Here is a 15,461-nt window from a genome sequence, read left to right on the forward strand (position 1 = left end):
AAAGCTATGAGTCAACTCCCCCCTGCAGGGAAAAAAGTGGACATTTAAGTCAGGAACAGTCCTCCCAGCAGCGACAAAGGAAGCAAAGTAAGCTGCTCAGCCAGGAGAAATGTATTCATCTCAAAGCCTTCAGAGTTCTCCAGCCTGACCCGATCAATATCTGCTCCAAGTTCTGCTGCACTTACTATATAACTGCTCCAAAGATCACAGTCTCTGTCATTTAGGTTGGATCAGAGTGTTGAATTTATATTTATATATATAGTCTGCTGTTTAATGCCTTCCTTTAGAGGTGGGAAATGTTGGAGCCTAAACTGTAACTCTGGATCTTTGAGAATAACACAGGAACTGTGTTTGTCCACAGGCGCCTCTCACAAACATCAATACCTCAACAAAAGGCTCCTGAGACATTTTGCCCTTGCGGCTGACTTCTAAAGCTCTTTTTTTGTTGTTTTACACATTTACTTGATACTAAAGCTGATGTGATCTCAGAATTCAAGGCAAGATCCATGAAATGTGTAAAACAGGTCCGTCTTTAACTGAATGGCATTTAGAATAATTCAATACTCATTGTGGTCAACTTTATACACTTTGCTATGAACCTGTAAAGAATGACCATCCAAGAGCTTTTCTGGGCTCCAGCATCTTGCTCAAGGACGTCTTAACATTCAGGAGACATAAATGGACCAACGACCTTCGTATTACTCCGCCACAGGAGCTACAGCCTTCCTTCTTATTCTCAACAGTGGGTACATAAAGTGTGTCAAGAATGGGGGGGTGAAGCAAAACTCTAAAGTTTTCTCCAGGAAAATATATAAAAAATACGTATAAATGGGGGTGGAGGGTGGATTCGGCCATTTGTGAGGTCGCAGTGAAGCAGAATTTCAAAGTTAGTCGTGCGCAGATGTTCAAGAAGAGCGCCGCTTGCTACCGTCAAATCCACATGTGCTTTGGTTTGAACAAACACTATAATCAGTACCTATCTATAAACCAGCTGCTTAGGCCTCAACTAAAAATACAGAGGCAAGGTTTACAATTACAGATGAATATACCGGTGATCATTTGGACGGTGAAAGAAATTATTTTATAAAGTTAGATATAGTAAATAACCACATCCCATTTGTGCCCTTTAATGATTTTCTGTGGTTTTGAACCCAAATCCTCTGCCTGAATCATAGGCTTTTTATTCTGCCCTTCATCCCCTCAGGAAACTTCAGCCAGTGGCTTCAACCGAATAATTATCCAATCACAATGCTGTCACTGGAAATAAAATGCCGCACGATCAAAGAAATCTTCCTTTGTTGGCTTTTTCTTTCCTTTTACAATCCAGTCCTCTTTATTTATAGTACAAGGTTGACAAAGTACTGCACAAACATTGGAATAAATCCACCATTTCAACGATCTCTTCCAGTTCTATCTCCAGCCTGTACACTACTTTATCTTGCCACCAATAACAAAAGATTATAAATTAAAGAAAATGGGAGAGGAAAGCAGGACAATTCTGATTTGAACATTTTAAATGGACAAAGAACAATGTTAGAGAACAATGTTGGACGAATATCACCTCAGGAGACACGCTATCGTCTTGTGAGAGATAATGAGGCGCTACAGTGACCAAATTCTCTCAGTGGCATGCAAAAAAGTCCATCAGGAGGAGACGGCCGAGTCCAATCCCACCTACAATAGAGGACATGATTGGAATTACCTTCAGTGGCAGCAGCGCGCCCCATAGGTTCCTGTAAATAGTTACTTTGATGCCATTCTGTTTTAAGGCTGGGTGGCTGCATATTTTTACTGGTTTTTTGTTGCTTTTAATTATTAATTTCAAAGTCCCAGATATCCACCCAGAGGCTTGGGGCATCCCAAAGTGCAGAGAATCCGGTTTTTGGTGCAGCAGTCTAATTGGACTTGAGAAAGCTTCCCGGCTCTTGTGGCGAGGGGAATGCGCAGCTTATGTGAACTGATCTCCACATCTATCCTGGGTCCTAATTGTTGCAGTGGTGTGGGCACACACCAACAGCTGCAGCCAACTACCACCAGATGTTTCTGACAGGCCAAGTGTCTGGCTGTTTGTTAGGCCTGGGGTAAACTTTGATCCTCCATTTTTGTAATGAGGAAGCACTGTGAGATTCACGCAAGAGAAACCTCACAGACAGATCTGTGGGATTCTGCTGTGAAAAACAAGCAGGATAAAATGTCTTCAGGTGTGGAGGAGAACCTTTTTAGGACCCACTCATTGTCTCTAAGCAGGCCATCCATGCTACTGGTGCCAATGGAAGTAATCGTGGCACAGTGGTAATGAATTTGCATAACTTTCATGTGTAATTTCCACATTCTAAAAATGAATAGAGTTGTTGCTTGACCTTCTGATGACATGATCACTCTGTCATCACTATCTGTGGTCCACAACGATACAACCTCATTCGGCTGATGGGCATCTTGGTCCTCCATCCCAGGGCTATAAAAGCCTGACCATCCTTGTCAGCGCTCGGGAGGCTTTGCACACCCACCATTTAGTTTAAAAGAGAAGTGGTGCACACCAAGCCAGAACTTCAAAAATAAACATGGCATTTATGGACCGGAAAAGGTTTTGCACAGCTGTGCCACTCCTGTTTCCACTCGCATCCAGCACAGTTTGGTCCCTCTCCACTTCAGTAACAGGTAATTTAGCAGCAGTGCAGCAGATTTATTTCAGGCATTAAATACCATGCCTTGATGTTAAGAGCATCAACGGAGAGTCCCGATCCTATTTGGAGGACAGACAAGCCACAAGGAACTGCCTCAAGAAAGGGTGACATATTGTCAGTAAACAAGCTGATCCTTCATATGTGCCAAGCTGAAACTCTTAATGATGTAGTTTACATTTTTGAAGTTCTCACGCGCGCGCGCGCACACACACACGCACACGCACACAGAGAGAGAGAGAGAGAAAGAAAGGGAGAGAGGGAGCTTTTCACTACTTGTAAATTACGGAAAACCCCAAGACACAACAGCAGAGAAGAGACTGTCGTTTAAGCAACACTTTTGCATCAGTTCGGACCCTGAAATTTATTAGATGAGTTTGTTGCTAACAATGTAGAGTATGGACAATAGCTCCCTCTTGTGGGAAGATAATTGGATTACAACAGTTTACATTTCTATTTTAAAATTTTAAACGGTATGGCTAAAAACCACGAAATTATTTATTAGATACATCAGGATAATGTATGTAGAAATAAATAGCTCTAAATTAGTACTGATAACGCAGTGATTAAGAAATTGGATATCACATCCAGGAAAGAAGAATTGCTCGCTTCTGTAATGTTAAAGATTTCACAATGCACTTATATTTTCCTGTATACATTATATAGGTATTTTCTTCTTCCTCTACAATTTTATCCGTTTATTTTGAATTATGCGGAACTAAAAGTCCGAAGTATTAGTTTCCGATCGGAACGCAATTTCATTGGACAGCCTCTGTTTATACCCAACGTGGGATTTCGATAAAACGCTTGTGGTGTGCATTAACTTTAACACATTGATCACCTTTTACCCATCTAAGGGGTCAAAATGGGTAAAAAGCGAATCAGCGGTGACTCTGGGGGGTCAACACCCCCTGAGAAAATACAAAAAGTTATGGAATTTAGTGGAATTGCATTTAAAACCATGCTGAAGGAGCCCACTTCAGCCATGAAAGGTGAGTGTATATGTACCTGCAAACAATACTCACAGTAGATATCAGCAGTTGTTCCTTCATTTATTTACAGGAAGCTTAAGTGGCAGTTTTACTTTATGTGCAACTGTGTGTTTCTTTCTGTGTTGTCTGCTGCAGGACTGGAAGCGTTCATATCAGCTGCGAAGAAGCTTCCATCATCTGACTTGTACGATGTGGTTGAGGGTTACATTAAAATATCAATGGAGTGTACAGAAATATTCAAATTGCTAGAGGGAGAAAAACATTTAGAGACAGAGGTATTAAGAAACACCTTTATCGATTTGTTCGTTAACATGTTGGCGACAGAGTGATGTACAGATTTTTTTTTAAATTTCTCTTGCCAGTTGATTCTGATCTTTGAAAGCCTGGAGATGATACTTCTAAGGACAGCAAGTGACCTTTCCCACTTCAGCATGGTGGGAAATGCAGTTGTCAAGAAAACTGTATCCAGTTACATGAAACTTCTGCAGTCGTCTCTCCATTCAAGCAATCACAGGTTGTAGTTGCTTTCAAAGAAACTAAACACTTTTGATCATGGCGTGATTTGATTGGCACAAAGCTAATATTCTTTTTTCTTATGTACAGGTTTGTTCGCCAGTGCCTCAGTTTCCTGACTGCTTTGGTGTCTCAGGGTCCAGAGGCCGCTAGAGAGGTCCTGAGTTGCATTCATATCAATAAATCTCTATCAGGATTGGCAAAGAGAAAGGACAAGAAGGTGCCATGTTTAGTATTACATTGACATGCTCAGTTACACCGTATAGATATATACTAACATTTTTTTCTTTGTGAATTACTCAGGGAAGACCTGATGTACGCATGGCTTTTGTCCAGTTTGTGCTATCTTTTTTGGTGTCTGGAGATAATGCCACCATTGGACAAGTATTAGAATTCAAAGGTAATTCTGCACTAAGATGCCAACCAACATCTTGACCATAATCTTTCAATTTGTGTTGATTTTATGTTCATTTTTTGCTTTCATCAGAACTCCTGCCGGAGATTTTATGCACAGGTATAAAGGAAGACAGGATGTCTATCGTAAATCTTATTTTGTCCACACTGAAAACCAGAGTAAGTTTTCAGCTGATCACTTCCCATTTCAAAGAGTTTTTTTGGATTTGACGTTTGCACGTGTTTTATTTTATTTTTTCTTGTCGCAGGTTGTGCTAAATAAGGCCATAAGCAAAACCCAGAAAATAAATTTTTTCACACCGGCTCTATTGGCCAATGTAGCATCCTTGTATAAATGGAATGGCCTTGTGGATTTAATTACTGATGACAACGTAAGTCGCGCTTTTTATTTTTCTTGGTTTTACTGTTGACCGGATTGAAACGTGCTTTACAACCAAAGGGTCTAAACCTTATTTTCTATTATTGAGATGGAGGAAGGCTCTGATCATGCTGGGATATCGGCTGTACGGGATCTTGTTCACAGTTTCCTAACTGACCTCTGTAGCTCTCGCAAACATGGTATCAGTTTCCATGACGCCAGCTATGGCACAGCTGGCAGGTAAGTAAACAGAGCATCAGAATTTCTTAATTGGCACTTTTTTTTTAGAAAGTCTTCATGCTGAACATGGTCTTTTAATTCTAAACAGGTCTGGCAACATTGTCTTGCTCAAGTTCCTGGTTGGGCTGAAGCAGGCCACCGAAGATGCATTAGTGGCAGACCTGGTGGTCAGTGTACTGAAGGTTTGCCCTGATATTCTGGCCAGATACTTCCAGGAAACTCAGTATTCGTACACACCCCGCTGCAAGAGTGCATGGCAGGAAAATGTCCAGTTACTCAAAAAAGTAAGATAATTCTTTCTTACGTACAACTCACTAGCTATACTTTGTATCATTCTTTTAAACTTTCTAATTGCAATTCAGATCTATGATGCCCAGCCAGAGATTTCCACCATTTTTCAAACTGCTGAGGTCATTCCTCTCCAACGTTTGCTTTCCATGATCCTGGTGGTGTCTCTTCCTCCAGTCTGCAACAAGCCCTTCTTCACTCAGGGGCTCAATGTAAGTGACTAAGAAAGTCATTCAGTAGCTGCACTCTCACAAGATACTGAAACCAGTATGGTATTGTCTAAAATATAATTATACATTTTCCAAATACCCTCTATCCAACAGCTAGCTAACACCGCAGTGCAGCTCACAACCCTTTCCATGATAAACTTCATCTTGAAACGAGCTATAAAGAATATAGAGTACCTCTTGGAGAAATCTGAATGGCATAACTCAAAAGGATACACACATGACATGACAGAGGAACTTCTGCAGCTGTACAGGGAGGCCCTCAGCAAGGTAAGGACAGGGAACTGATACACAGTCAATATTCATGCTTTAAACCACTCATATCTACATGTGTACGTCTACTTATGCCTTTCAGATTTTGCCTGATATAACAAGTGTAATTGCGAAGTGGCAGTCCCTTAGTAAGAAGGAAAAGATGAATGAAGAAGGAAAAAATATACCAACTGAAGGAAGTGTCACACAGACAGATGACAAAAAAGAAAATCCTGGTGCTCATACAGAACGCACTTCTTATGTTACTTATGTAGACCACACCGAGACTGACTGATGGTTTGTTTTCTCTGTTTCAAATAGCTGCGGAGACAGCAGAGGTTATCCTTTTGAAAGCTCTGATTCTCCAGGTCCTGTGTCTTTACCAGAAAGTGGTGCCACATGTGGTCAGCCAGTGCAAATTTGATTTCAGCAAACTCTTCAAAGGTTTGTTTGTTTTTTAGGATTGTGTGTATTTACAGTTTATCTATGGAGTGAGATGAGGTGGTTCTACAACAGAAACTATCAGATATATATATATATATATATTTTTTTTTTAATCACTTCTCTAGGTATCGTGTCAGACAAAGGAATGCGGGAAGAAGTTCCCCCAGTTTTACAGTATCAGATACTGCAGTTAGCATTAGAGCTCCCTGCAAGCAAGTTTTCATGGTTCCGGATACAGGTGATGGTCTTGCACTGTTGCACGTTTTAATTCAGCCCCATTTTCGCATTATTATTTCTGGTTAGTTTATGGTCAATATTATTCTAAATGTGTGCATTTGTTTCTAGGATGTTGCCGATTCAGAGTCATCTGGGGAGAAATCTGTACTTTACCTGCTTCTGAAGATGTTTGTCAGCAGCGGCAGCAGCCATTTGAAAACTTCCACACGCTCACTAATTCTAAAAGTAAGAGGGTTTTTTTTCGTTCTTTTTCAGTTTTTTTTTTTTTAATCAAGCACTTTGTAGGACATCTTTTTCATTCTTAATCAACTGCCAACTGCCTTAGAAAAGTAATAGTCTTATTTAATAGACCCAAGTATTTGATGCAGGAGCAGCTCAAATCTCTCCAAAAATATTGGAAGCATAAGAATGGTTTTATCTAAAAGTGAACGCGGATGCTGTCTTGTATTTAGGTGCTAAAGGACAGTGGGGTGTTTGAGTATACCTGGACAGAGCTGGAGATATGGCTCAATCAGTTGGCAAGAGTAGATCCAAACCAACAAGAAACAGTGATTCAGTTCTTGGAGAGGGTGAGTTATCTGCCCAATAGGCTTAGTTACTTCTTAAACATTTTGATTGTTCCTGTTTTTTTTTACTCAAAGTCATATTTATTTATTCCGTGCGCTTATTCTAGGTTTTGGGGAAGCTTGTGAACAGTTCTTACACGTACACAGATAAGGTTGCCAGCCTTGTGCAGGAGGCAGCTTACCTGCAAGATAACCTGAGTAGCCAAGAGGGCGAGACTGCCAGTACCCCAGTCTCACACATAGATGGTGAGGATTTAAACATTCCAGCGACACCTTATTTCTGCCCTAACACAACCATATCTGTGTTTATTTACAATGTGTTCCGGTCGATGGTGTCTTCTAGACATCATAAACATGCTGGACGTCATTATGGAGAGTGCTGAAGGGGAGATGCAGGAATTTGGGCCGTCTCTGAGCGAAGAGCTGATTCTTCAAACCTTCCCTTTCAGTGTGCTTGTACCTGCTGCTCTGGAGGCCAGAAACAAACTGCCAGGCAACAAGGGTACAGTACTGAAAGAATGATGTGTATATTTTTATGTATTAAACACGCAGTGTGTAATATTTAGGATATACGGTGGCATCTATTTGGGAGAATACACAAAAATGGAATAGCTGTCCCAGACTACTGTGGAACCATAACAGAGCAGCATTTGTACACAAATGAAGGAAATTTGTTATAGTAACAGTACAGTATCTCAATGCCCGGGGAGCAACAATTCAATGATTAGTACTTAAATTGTGTTATACACCATTTGGAAAGCCTGAATATGTCATTTATCTATTAACTTTTTTTTTTCTTTCAGAAGTGGTGTTTGAATATGTGTCAGCAGTTCTTTGTGATGTGCTGCACTGCCAGAGGGAACCTCTTCCTCTCTGTTTGGCTCTGCTACAATATGACAAAGAGCTGGTTTCTTCACAGCCTTCTGCTTCTCCTCATCCATCCATCATAAGCCTTAATGAGTATTACTCTAAGTGGCTTCCACGGCAGTGCCAGGAGCCGCTGGTCAGTTTTCTTTACAAGAGTTTTGTTAAATCCTGCCTCCTGGACAAGGCTGGCAACCTTATATTGAATAACAATTGTCTCTTATCACAGTTCAAGTCGTCTGAAGGCTGCTCAAGGGAATTATCATCACCCTCTTCATTCAATGCTCTGATGAAAGCTGCTTATAGCCAGGGAATGAGCACTTTACTCGAGGATGCTTTCAGAAAGAAAGTGGAAGAAACTCTATCCTCCATTTCGATGGCAGAGTATCCAGTAGCGGTGAAACAGATCTTACTCTACATAAATTCAACTCTGGAAAATGTTGGCACTGTAAGAGAGTAACTGCTAATCCTATTGGCTATTGAGGCACCATTTATGAGTCTATGCAAAACATATTCAATATTCTCCACAGTTTCCCAAAGAAATAGGTATTATGCCTGTGAGGACCTTAATGGGGATACTCTTGGATCTGGTGACCAGTTTAAAAGATCACCAGGAGAGCACAAACTCTGTGCCAACAGCTGAGATGCCCCATGAAGGTTCAGAGCTCTTCCTAGAAATCAACCAATCATCAGCAGAAGAAGCTAACAAAGAGCAGGTGGGTGAGACGCTCGACTTTGATGGTGATCCTCATTTCATGCTGATTCTGATTCTCTTTTCTGTGTTTAGATCCTTCTTTCTGTACTTGGCTCCATCTTCAAGCATCCATGTTTGAAGCAGTGGTTTCTGGCCCTGGAGTTGTCTGCTTTGCCCCCTCACACGCTGAAACCTGTCAGATTGAAACATCTATGCACCCAGTTGAATGAGGACATTCTGGCCTTGTTGAAGACCAGTGCTCCCATTCTCCATGATCTGGCTCAATTGGACCTTGTTTGTAGCTACATGGAGGCTATAGAAAAGTCAGTGCTTAAGGAAGTGATGGAAAAGTCATCCGAGGGGGCAAAGAAAGAGTCTAAACCTTTCCAAGCCCTCTTGTCTTTGCATTGTTACTTGGACTCTTTTAAGCTGAATGAAGTGGTTTCCAAATTGTTGCTCCTCCCCAAGCAGAGTTTAATCCTCCCCATGAGTAAGGCTACACAGGCTGAGCTGAGTGTTTACGGTCATGCAGCTGTGCAGATCCTCACACAGTCTAAAGCAAACTCGTCCCTGGACCGCAGTATCTTTCTCTCCCAGGCACACCTTCATGGTCTAGGGACCCTGTTCCTGTCCTGTTCCAGTCCCACACTGGAGGCCTTCTTATTACAGACTCTGTCTGATGAGCCAGGCAGTGCCAAACTTATCACCACAGATGTTCTGCTGCATTGTTTTCAGTATCCTTCCCACAACACTCTGGCAATCGGCTCTCTGTTACTACAGAACTGCTCCACCCATCTTCTTTGTTTTGAGATGTGGTGTCTAGAACCTTCAAACATGGAGAAGCTTTTAGACAACATGGAAACTTTCCTTCCGCTCATCGTAGTCTACCTGCAGATGGCAAGTAAAGAGGATCCAGCCAGACCCAAAGATGGTTTGTCCACTGACTTACAGAAATTAATATATATTTGTGTCTCTTCTGGTATAATAATTTTTTTTTTTTTTTTACAGTGCAAAAGCAGGTTTTAAAAGCCTTGAACGAAGGTTTGCTCTTGAATTTGTCCAAATGTGTTCTGGGAAACATGACTGAGAACTCAAGACCCCAACAGACTGAAGCATTATCTAGTCTGATCAAACTCTCTGCAAACACCGACGACATCAGGAAGCTGATTAATAATCTGCTGAGTGCTCTTCAAAATGTGGAGAGCTTTGAAAGGTATTTATTAAGCTTGAAAATGAAGCAAATTCTGATCGTTAACAGTTGCTATAAAACATTCTTCCCCTTTTCAGGTGGAAATTAATTGATGTTATTTCTGAGAAACTGGCTGATTTTCCAGAAGAAAAAGAAACATGGAGAAAGTCTGTGATTACTGCTGCCATCAAGTGTCTCACTGCCAGTTACAGCAACTATAAAGATCAAGCTACTTCCCCTGAACAGGAGAGGACTGTTTCGGAAAGACTGTGTCAACACTTTGTGGGTTTATCAGAGACACACAGACACCCATACACACACACACTTGTTTCTATTTCATTTAATCTATAACCTATTTTCTTTACATAGTCGTCATCTGAAGACATCGCTGCATCTGAATGGAACAGTTTTGTCAAGAATGGCCTGAAGTGAGATTTTAAAATTAGTTCACGTGTCTCATTAAAGAAATGTCTTCAGTAGCATAAAAAGTTCTTTTTCTGTTACAGATACCGCTTCAAAGATCACCATTTCCTGAATACATTGAGAAGCCTGTTGGAAGTGATTTATACAGACAGCAAAGATCAAAAAGATCTGATCTCATTGTCAACCATTCATATGATGACCAGCACCCATTCTCTGTTTCTACCTACAATGTTGGACTCTGGTGAAGAGCCCACGAGTAAGGCTAAAGGTAAGATTAGTGTGGGTCAAAGATTTCACACTTAAGCACATTTAATTACTTTTTTTTGTGGACAAGTTGATTTATTTTGTTGTCTTTACAGAGGCTTTGGTGTCTTTACTTCTCTGTTTGGTAAGGAAATGTCCAGCAGTATGCAACAACAATCATTTTGTTGTACTTATGGGAGCATACGGAGTAACACTGAGTACTTTAGGTAAGATAGAAAAGTAGTCCTGTGATTTTGGATGCTGCTCTGCCCTTCTGTGACATCTTTTTTTGGTTTGTAGATCAAAAATTATTGCTCCTCCTTCAAGATTATGAAAAGAACAATGTCAGTCTGCTGAAATTTCAGTAAGTACCATTCACATTGGAAAAGCTACTCACGAAAGAAACAGCTTTCGATCAATAACAAATCCCTCCTACTGCAGAGCCTTCTTGTGGGGCCCAGCAGCTGTGGAACATCACAAAACCAGGAAAAGGCTGGGAGCTTCTCTTTGGAAGCAGGTCGGCTCAGATGATATGTTGGCCCTGCTCAATCCTGACAGGATGCTGCAGACCGTGACGCACTTTCCCCAGCGACGCAAAATGATGACCCAGGTCAGTTTTCTGTGTGCAGTAAATGTTCCAGAATAACATTTGCCAGAAAGCACTTCATTTTATTCCTAAGATCCTGTAGTTCAAGCATTTTTGTGTGAAGTATTTGATTAAACTGATGACCTGTAATATTAACATGTAATCCCAATTGTAACTCAAATATAGGAAGATAAAGAGCTCCTCCACACTAACAGTGCCGTGAAGGATCTTGGGAATTTGTATGATCCCTGTTTTCTTTTGCCTCTCTTCAGTGCCATACTGAGACCAGGTGAGTATTATTGAAATGTTACTTTCGTCATTGCTAATCCATTCACAGTCTTTGGTAAATTTGGCATTTTCTTATTTTTGTACAAGAGTGTGTGATCGACTGCCTGAAGTTTGTATCCTGCCACGCTATGGGAGTGACAGTGATGGCTCTGAGTAGCTACGACCCAAAAGTGAGGGCGGCAGCCTATCATGTGCTGAGCTGCTTCTACCAACACTTGGAAGGTTCTCAGTTCAGGGAAAAGAGACAGGTAAATGCAGGGAAGGTGTTTCTAAGCATTATATTTAAAGAAATGCTGAAGGCTTTGTGCGTCTTAACCAGCTGCTGTACCTGATGGATACAATGAAGAATGGAATTCGACAGACAAATCAAAGACTTCCATTTGTTTTGACCACTTATGTCGCCAAAGTAGCTCAACAGATGCTGAAACCTGGTATGTATCCGCTTTCGCTTTAGCATTCGACCTTGACTAAAGTGTTATCACTCATGTTTAAGGGATCATAGTCCAGAGGATGTTGAGGTCTTTTTCAGACTGTTTTTAATGCCTGTTTGTTATAATTTATAAGTCACCTTCTGTTTTCCTAATCTTGCCTTGCCTCACTGATCCTTTACCCTTTTCTTCCCAACTTCACAGAGGACCACATGTATGTGGTGTTAAACAGGTTCTTGCTGTCTCATCAGAGTTTGGACTTCAGAAGAGTCCCTGAGTTCTTCAAGCTTTTCTATGGCTTTGACCTGGAGGTAATTTATCTTGAAATGAGAGATGTTTTTGTTGGTTTTACCTTGCCATGAAACTTGTCCAGGTCCTTTTTGCCTGACTGTAAAAATAAACACAGTATATTTAACCTTCATTAGTTTGTTCTAGCCAGTTCGTGTTTTAGATCATATTGTCTGTTTCACAGAAATGACAGCTGCTATGGAATTTGTTTTGGTTTTTTTTCAGCACAAAATGGAGCGTGAATGGATCCTACATGTGCTGGAGGAAGGGATGAGTGATGGGCAGTGCTTTGACCTGTGTGACAAACAGGGCATCTTTCAGATCCTGTTGGGCTTCAGTAGTAGCCCCTTGTGTGACGAACACTGCCAGGTATGCACTAAAGCTCCAGCAAAGGGATAAAATGAGACCGTGGTAACGGGGCAGTCAGTCAATTTGTGGAACAAATTGTCAAAGTAATAAAAATGTGTTGAGTTTGCATTTATTTTACATCTATCTGTAGGCCCAGATTATGAAGGTCTTATTGCGGGCTGCTCATGTCACCAGAGCAGCTCATAACCTGACGAAGAGCTGTGGGCTACTAACATGGATCATACAAATGGCTGAAAGGAAGTAAGCATGGCGGTAGCCCTGTAATCTTTATTTTGACAGTGACTTTGGATATTTCCAGTCATATGTTGTCTGTTTTATATTTGTGCATATCCCTCCTCAGTACTGTGGACCAGCAGCTGCTCAGTGTCATCATAGATCTGCTTCATGCGCTGTGGTTTACGATCCTCGGACAGAATGAGAAGCAGATGACGGCCGCAGAGAAACGCCAAAGCTCAGTGAAGTGTCTCCCACTACCTCTGATTAATGACTTCCTGTGTGTGGCCTTGACCATCAGCAGACATCTCAGGTAAGTATTTAAAGGGCCTCCTCACTGTCTTGATCCAAACCTTTACTAATGTTTTGTGTACTTGGTGGTTTTGCTCAGAGTTGTCAATGTTTTGTTGATCTCTCACCAGGTTGAGGGTGAGGCCTGGACAGCTCTGTCTGTTTCTGCAGACACTTTGCTCTGTGTTGAAATATGGAAGGACAGCGTTCAGTCTCAACACAGAAGCTGGGCGCTTCACCTTACCCCCACAGCCTCTCTCCTGCTCACAAGTGCTTTCTCTTCTACATTGCTGGGCTTCCCTGGCCCACGACACGGTGCTACTTACCCAATTACACGAGCTGTCTGAAAAGCACAAACTGAATAAACTGTTTGGTGAGTGCCCTTAAGCTCCTCTTTGGCCACCTGTCATTTTGTTGAATGTTAATATCTGGATGAAATTTCCTACAAAAAAACTACAAAACTGACCTTGAACTTGGGAGATTTGTTCTCTGAAAGCTTATTTTTCTTTACTTTGTACTCCCTGTTGACTCCACTTGACTTCACTTTTATGTATGCAACAGAATTAGTGCAGGAATTTAAAAAATAAATTGTGAAATGGAGGGACATGCTCTGTCTGTGTCAAGTGCACATAATTAGGTTTTATAATCTGCATTGTATGTGTTGTATCTTTAATGGTTTAACCGCAATTTTGTTCGTCTTTATTAGGTAAGGATAAGATTCAAGCCAAATCCCACCTTTCCAAGGCCCGATCACCAAGACAGAGCTTGGCAGAAGATTCTGAAATTGAGAAACAAGAATCGAGCCCCCTGATGGAGTGTAAATCATACCTCTGTAGCATCTTTGTTCATTGGGAGCCTCTGATTCCCGTCTCTGAGCCTCAGTTGGTCAACAGCCCACAGGGATTAGCTCCCAGTCCTTTAGCCAATGACACTGCACAACTGCTCTCCAAGTGGTGCCTTAGGTGCTTGGTGGAGGAACCATATGATGAAAATAGAACAAAAGAATTTTTATTTTGGGCCAAGAAAATCGTGCTGGAAGACAAGGAAATTATGAATTCCTTGTTAGATGATTCTGGCTGGAGAGCCAATCTTCTTCGACTCCATCACCACACCGACGTTTATTGCCATAGCAGCGTCCCATCAAGAGTGGAAACCTTGCAGATATTTACTGACATCATGATTTGCTTACTAGAGGCCAAAGGCAACCTTCCAGTGTTGCATCATGCAGTCGTGTCTGCCTGCCTTTCAAAATCCAAACAGGACCAATCCAGATACGGTGAGAGCCTCCCACCTAACATGTATTTCAACAGTACAATTCGGTTGCAGTAATCTTAATTTACATTAATGCCTTTGTTTTCTCCTTTACAGAAGCAGGGCTGTTTCTGTTCTCACTTTACATCAGTGAGATGTGGAGTGGAGCCACATCAGCACAGATGTTTCTATCTCATGCTAGTTTGGTGGCCAGAACCAAATGTAAAATAAAGAAAACATCCCAGTCAGCAGTGACTCAAATAGCCATCAAAGCCGTTTGTGATGACATCATCACCAGCACAAGTTAGATATGTGAGATAGATCATTGCAAATAAAGTCTATTACCATTATTTTTGTTTTTTAAAAGCGGTAAAGTCATTTGTCGCAAAAGATTCTGTGCATTTTATCATTTTATTCTTTATGACCTTTAACATATGCATGTGTATCAGTCTAGCTCAGAACATGTAAAGCAGTTGACAAAATAAAGTACCATAAAGAAGACAAATGGACAAATAGAAGACAAATAACTAAAAAAAACACAGCAAAAGAACAAATTAAAGATATAAAAAAGCTTCAGATCATTTGTACTAAAGTAACCCAAGAGGAAAAAAATGTTTCAAAAAGACATTTATTTGAAACCACTGGGACAGCGTTGATATTTTTATACATTACTATTTAAAGCACATTACAATGTGTGATGAAACTTTTTCTACATAATAAAATTCATAAATCCCTTTCTATGTTTTCTATTTTTTTTCATCATCAGAAATGAAGGTTACATTTATAATGGCTTGGATCTTAAAAAGTCTTATTCCCATAAACAGACCACATTTAGCGTCAGCATCCACTTAAGATCTTCTACAAAACTGCATGATTTTGCATCTGGTGATCCTGCAATATTTAGAGGAAAGAATGGCAGAAATTACTGTGGGAAGAAGTGGTTCAAATTTTATTAAGTCACAAGTGCATTTGAGACTTACCCTGGAATATGTCCACTGTGCGACATTAGATTCAAAGTGAGAAAAAGAAATCCCACAAGGCCACTGAGTGAAATCCAGAATATTATTATAACTGAGTCTATAAGCAAAAATAAACATCTGTTAGTTACTGTTATTATTGCTC

General features: G+C 40.8%; 1 protein-coding gene across 1 annotated transcript; it reads left to right on the forward strand.

Annotated features, from left to right (window-relative positions):
- The first annotated feature begins 3,436 nt into the window (after positions 1-3,436).
- Positions 3,437-15,079, forward strand: urb1 (URB1 ribosome biogenesis homolog). The gene is made up of 39 exons (XM_011608602.2): positions 3,437-3,673; positions 3,809-3,948; positions 4,036-4,187; positions 4,277-4,406; positions 4,490-4,586; positions 4,674-4,759; positions 4,849-4,971; positions 5,068-5,198; positions 5,287-5,482; positions 5,561-5,698; positions 5,810-5,983; positions 6,069-6,201; positions 6,287-6,409; positions 6,535-6,647; positions 6,755-6,871; positions 7,099-7,215; positions 7,320-7,458; positions 7,556-7,714; positions 8,016-8,215; positions 8,306-8,524; positions 8,607-8,792; positions 8,864-9,701; positions 9,779-9,983; positions 10,058-10,241; positions 10,329-10,387; positions 10,466-10,650; positions 10,742-10,852; positions 10,926-10,989; positions 11,067-11,235; positions 11,398-11,500; positions 11,587-11,747; positions 11,819-11,930; positions 12,132-12,238; positions 12,441-12,584; positions 12,715-12,824; positions 12,925-13,110; positions 13,220-13,461; positions 13,795-14,364; positions 14,457-15,079. Exons 1-39 carry the CDS (start codon positions 3,547-3,549, stop codon positions 14,645-14,647), a joined length of 6,741 nt encoding a protein of 2,246 aa, XP_011606904.2. The 5' UTR covers positions 3,437-3,546; the 3' UTR covers positions 14,648-15,079.
- The last annotated feature ends 382 nt before the right edge of the window (positions 15,080-15,461 follow it).

The sequence above is a fragment of the Takifugu rubripes genome, chromosome 11, assembly GCF_901000725.2.
Source record: "Takifugu rubripes chromosome 11, fTakRub1.2, whole genome shotgun sequence".
Taxonomy (NCBI): domain Eukaryota; kingdom Metazoa; phylum Chordata; class Actinopteri; order Tetraodontiformes; family Tetraodontidae; genus Takifugu; species Takifugu rubripes.

Excerpts from the sequence above, each read along its gene's own strand:
- urb1 (XM_011608602.2), top strand. The coding sequence starts at position 3,547 with ATGGGTAAAAAGCGAATCAGCGGTGACTCTGGGGGGTCAACACCCCCT. Across the intron at positions 7,216-7,319 it reads TGATTCAGTTCTTGGAGAGG|GTTTTGGGGAAGCTTGTGAA; the intron begins GTGAGTTATCTG and ends CGCTTATTCTAG. Across the intron at positions 13,462-13,794 it reads CAAACTGAATAAACTGTTTG|GTAAGGATAAGATTCAAGCC; the intron begins GTGAGTGCCCTT and ends CGTCTTTATTAG.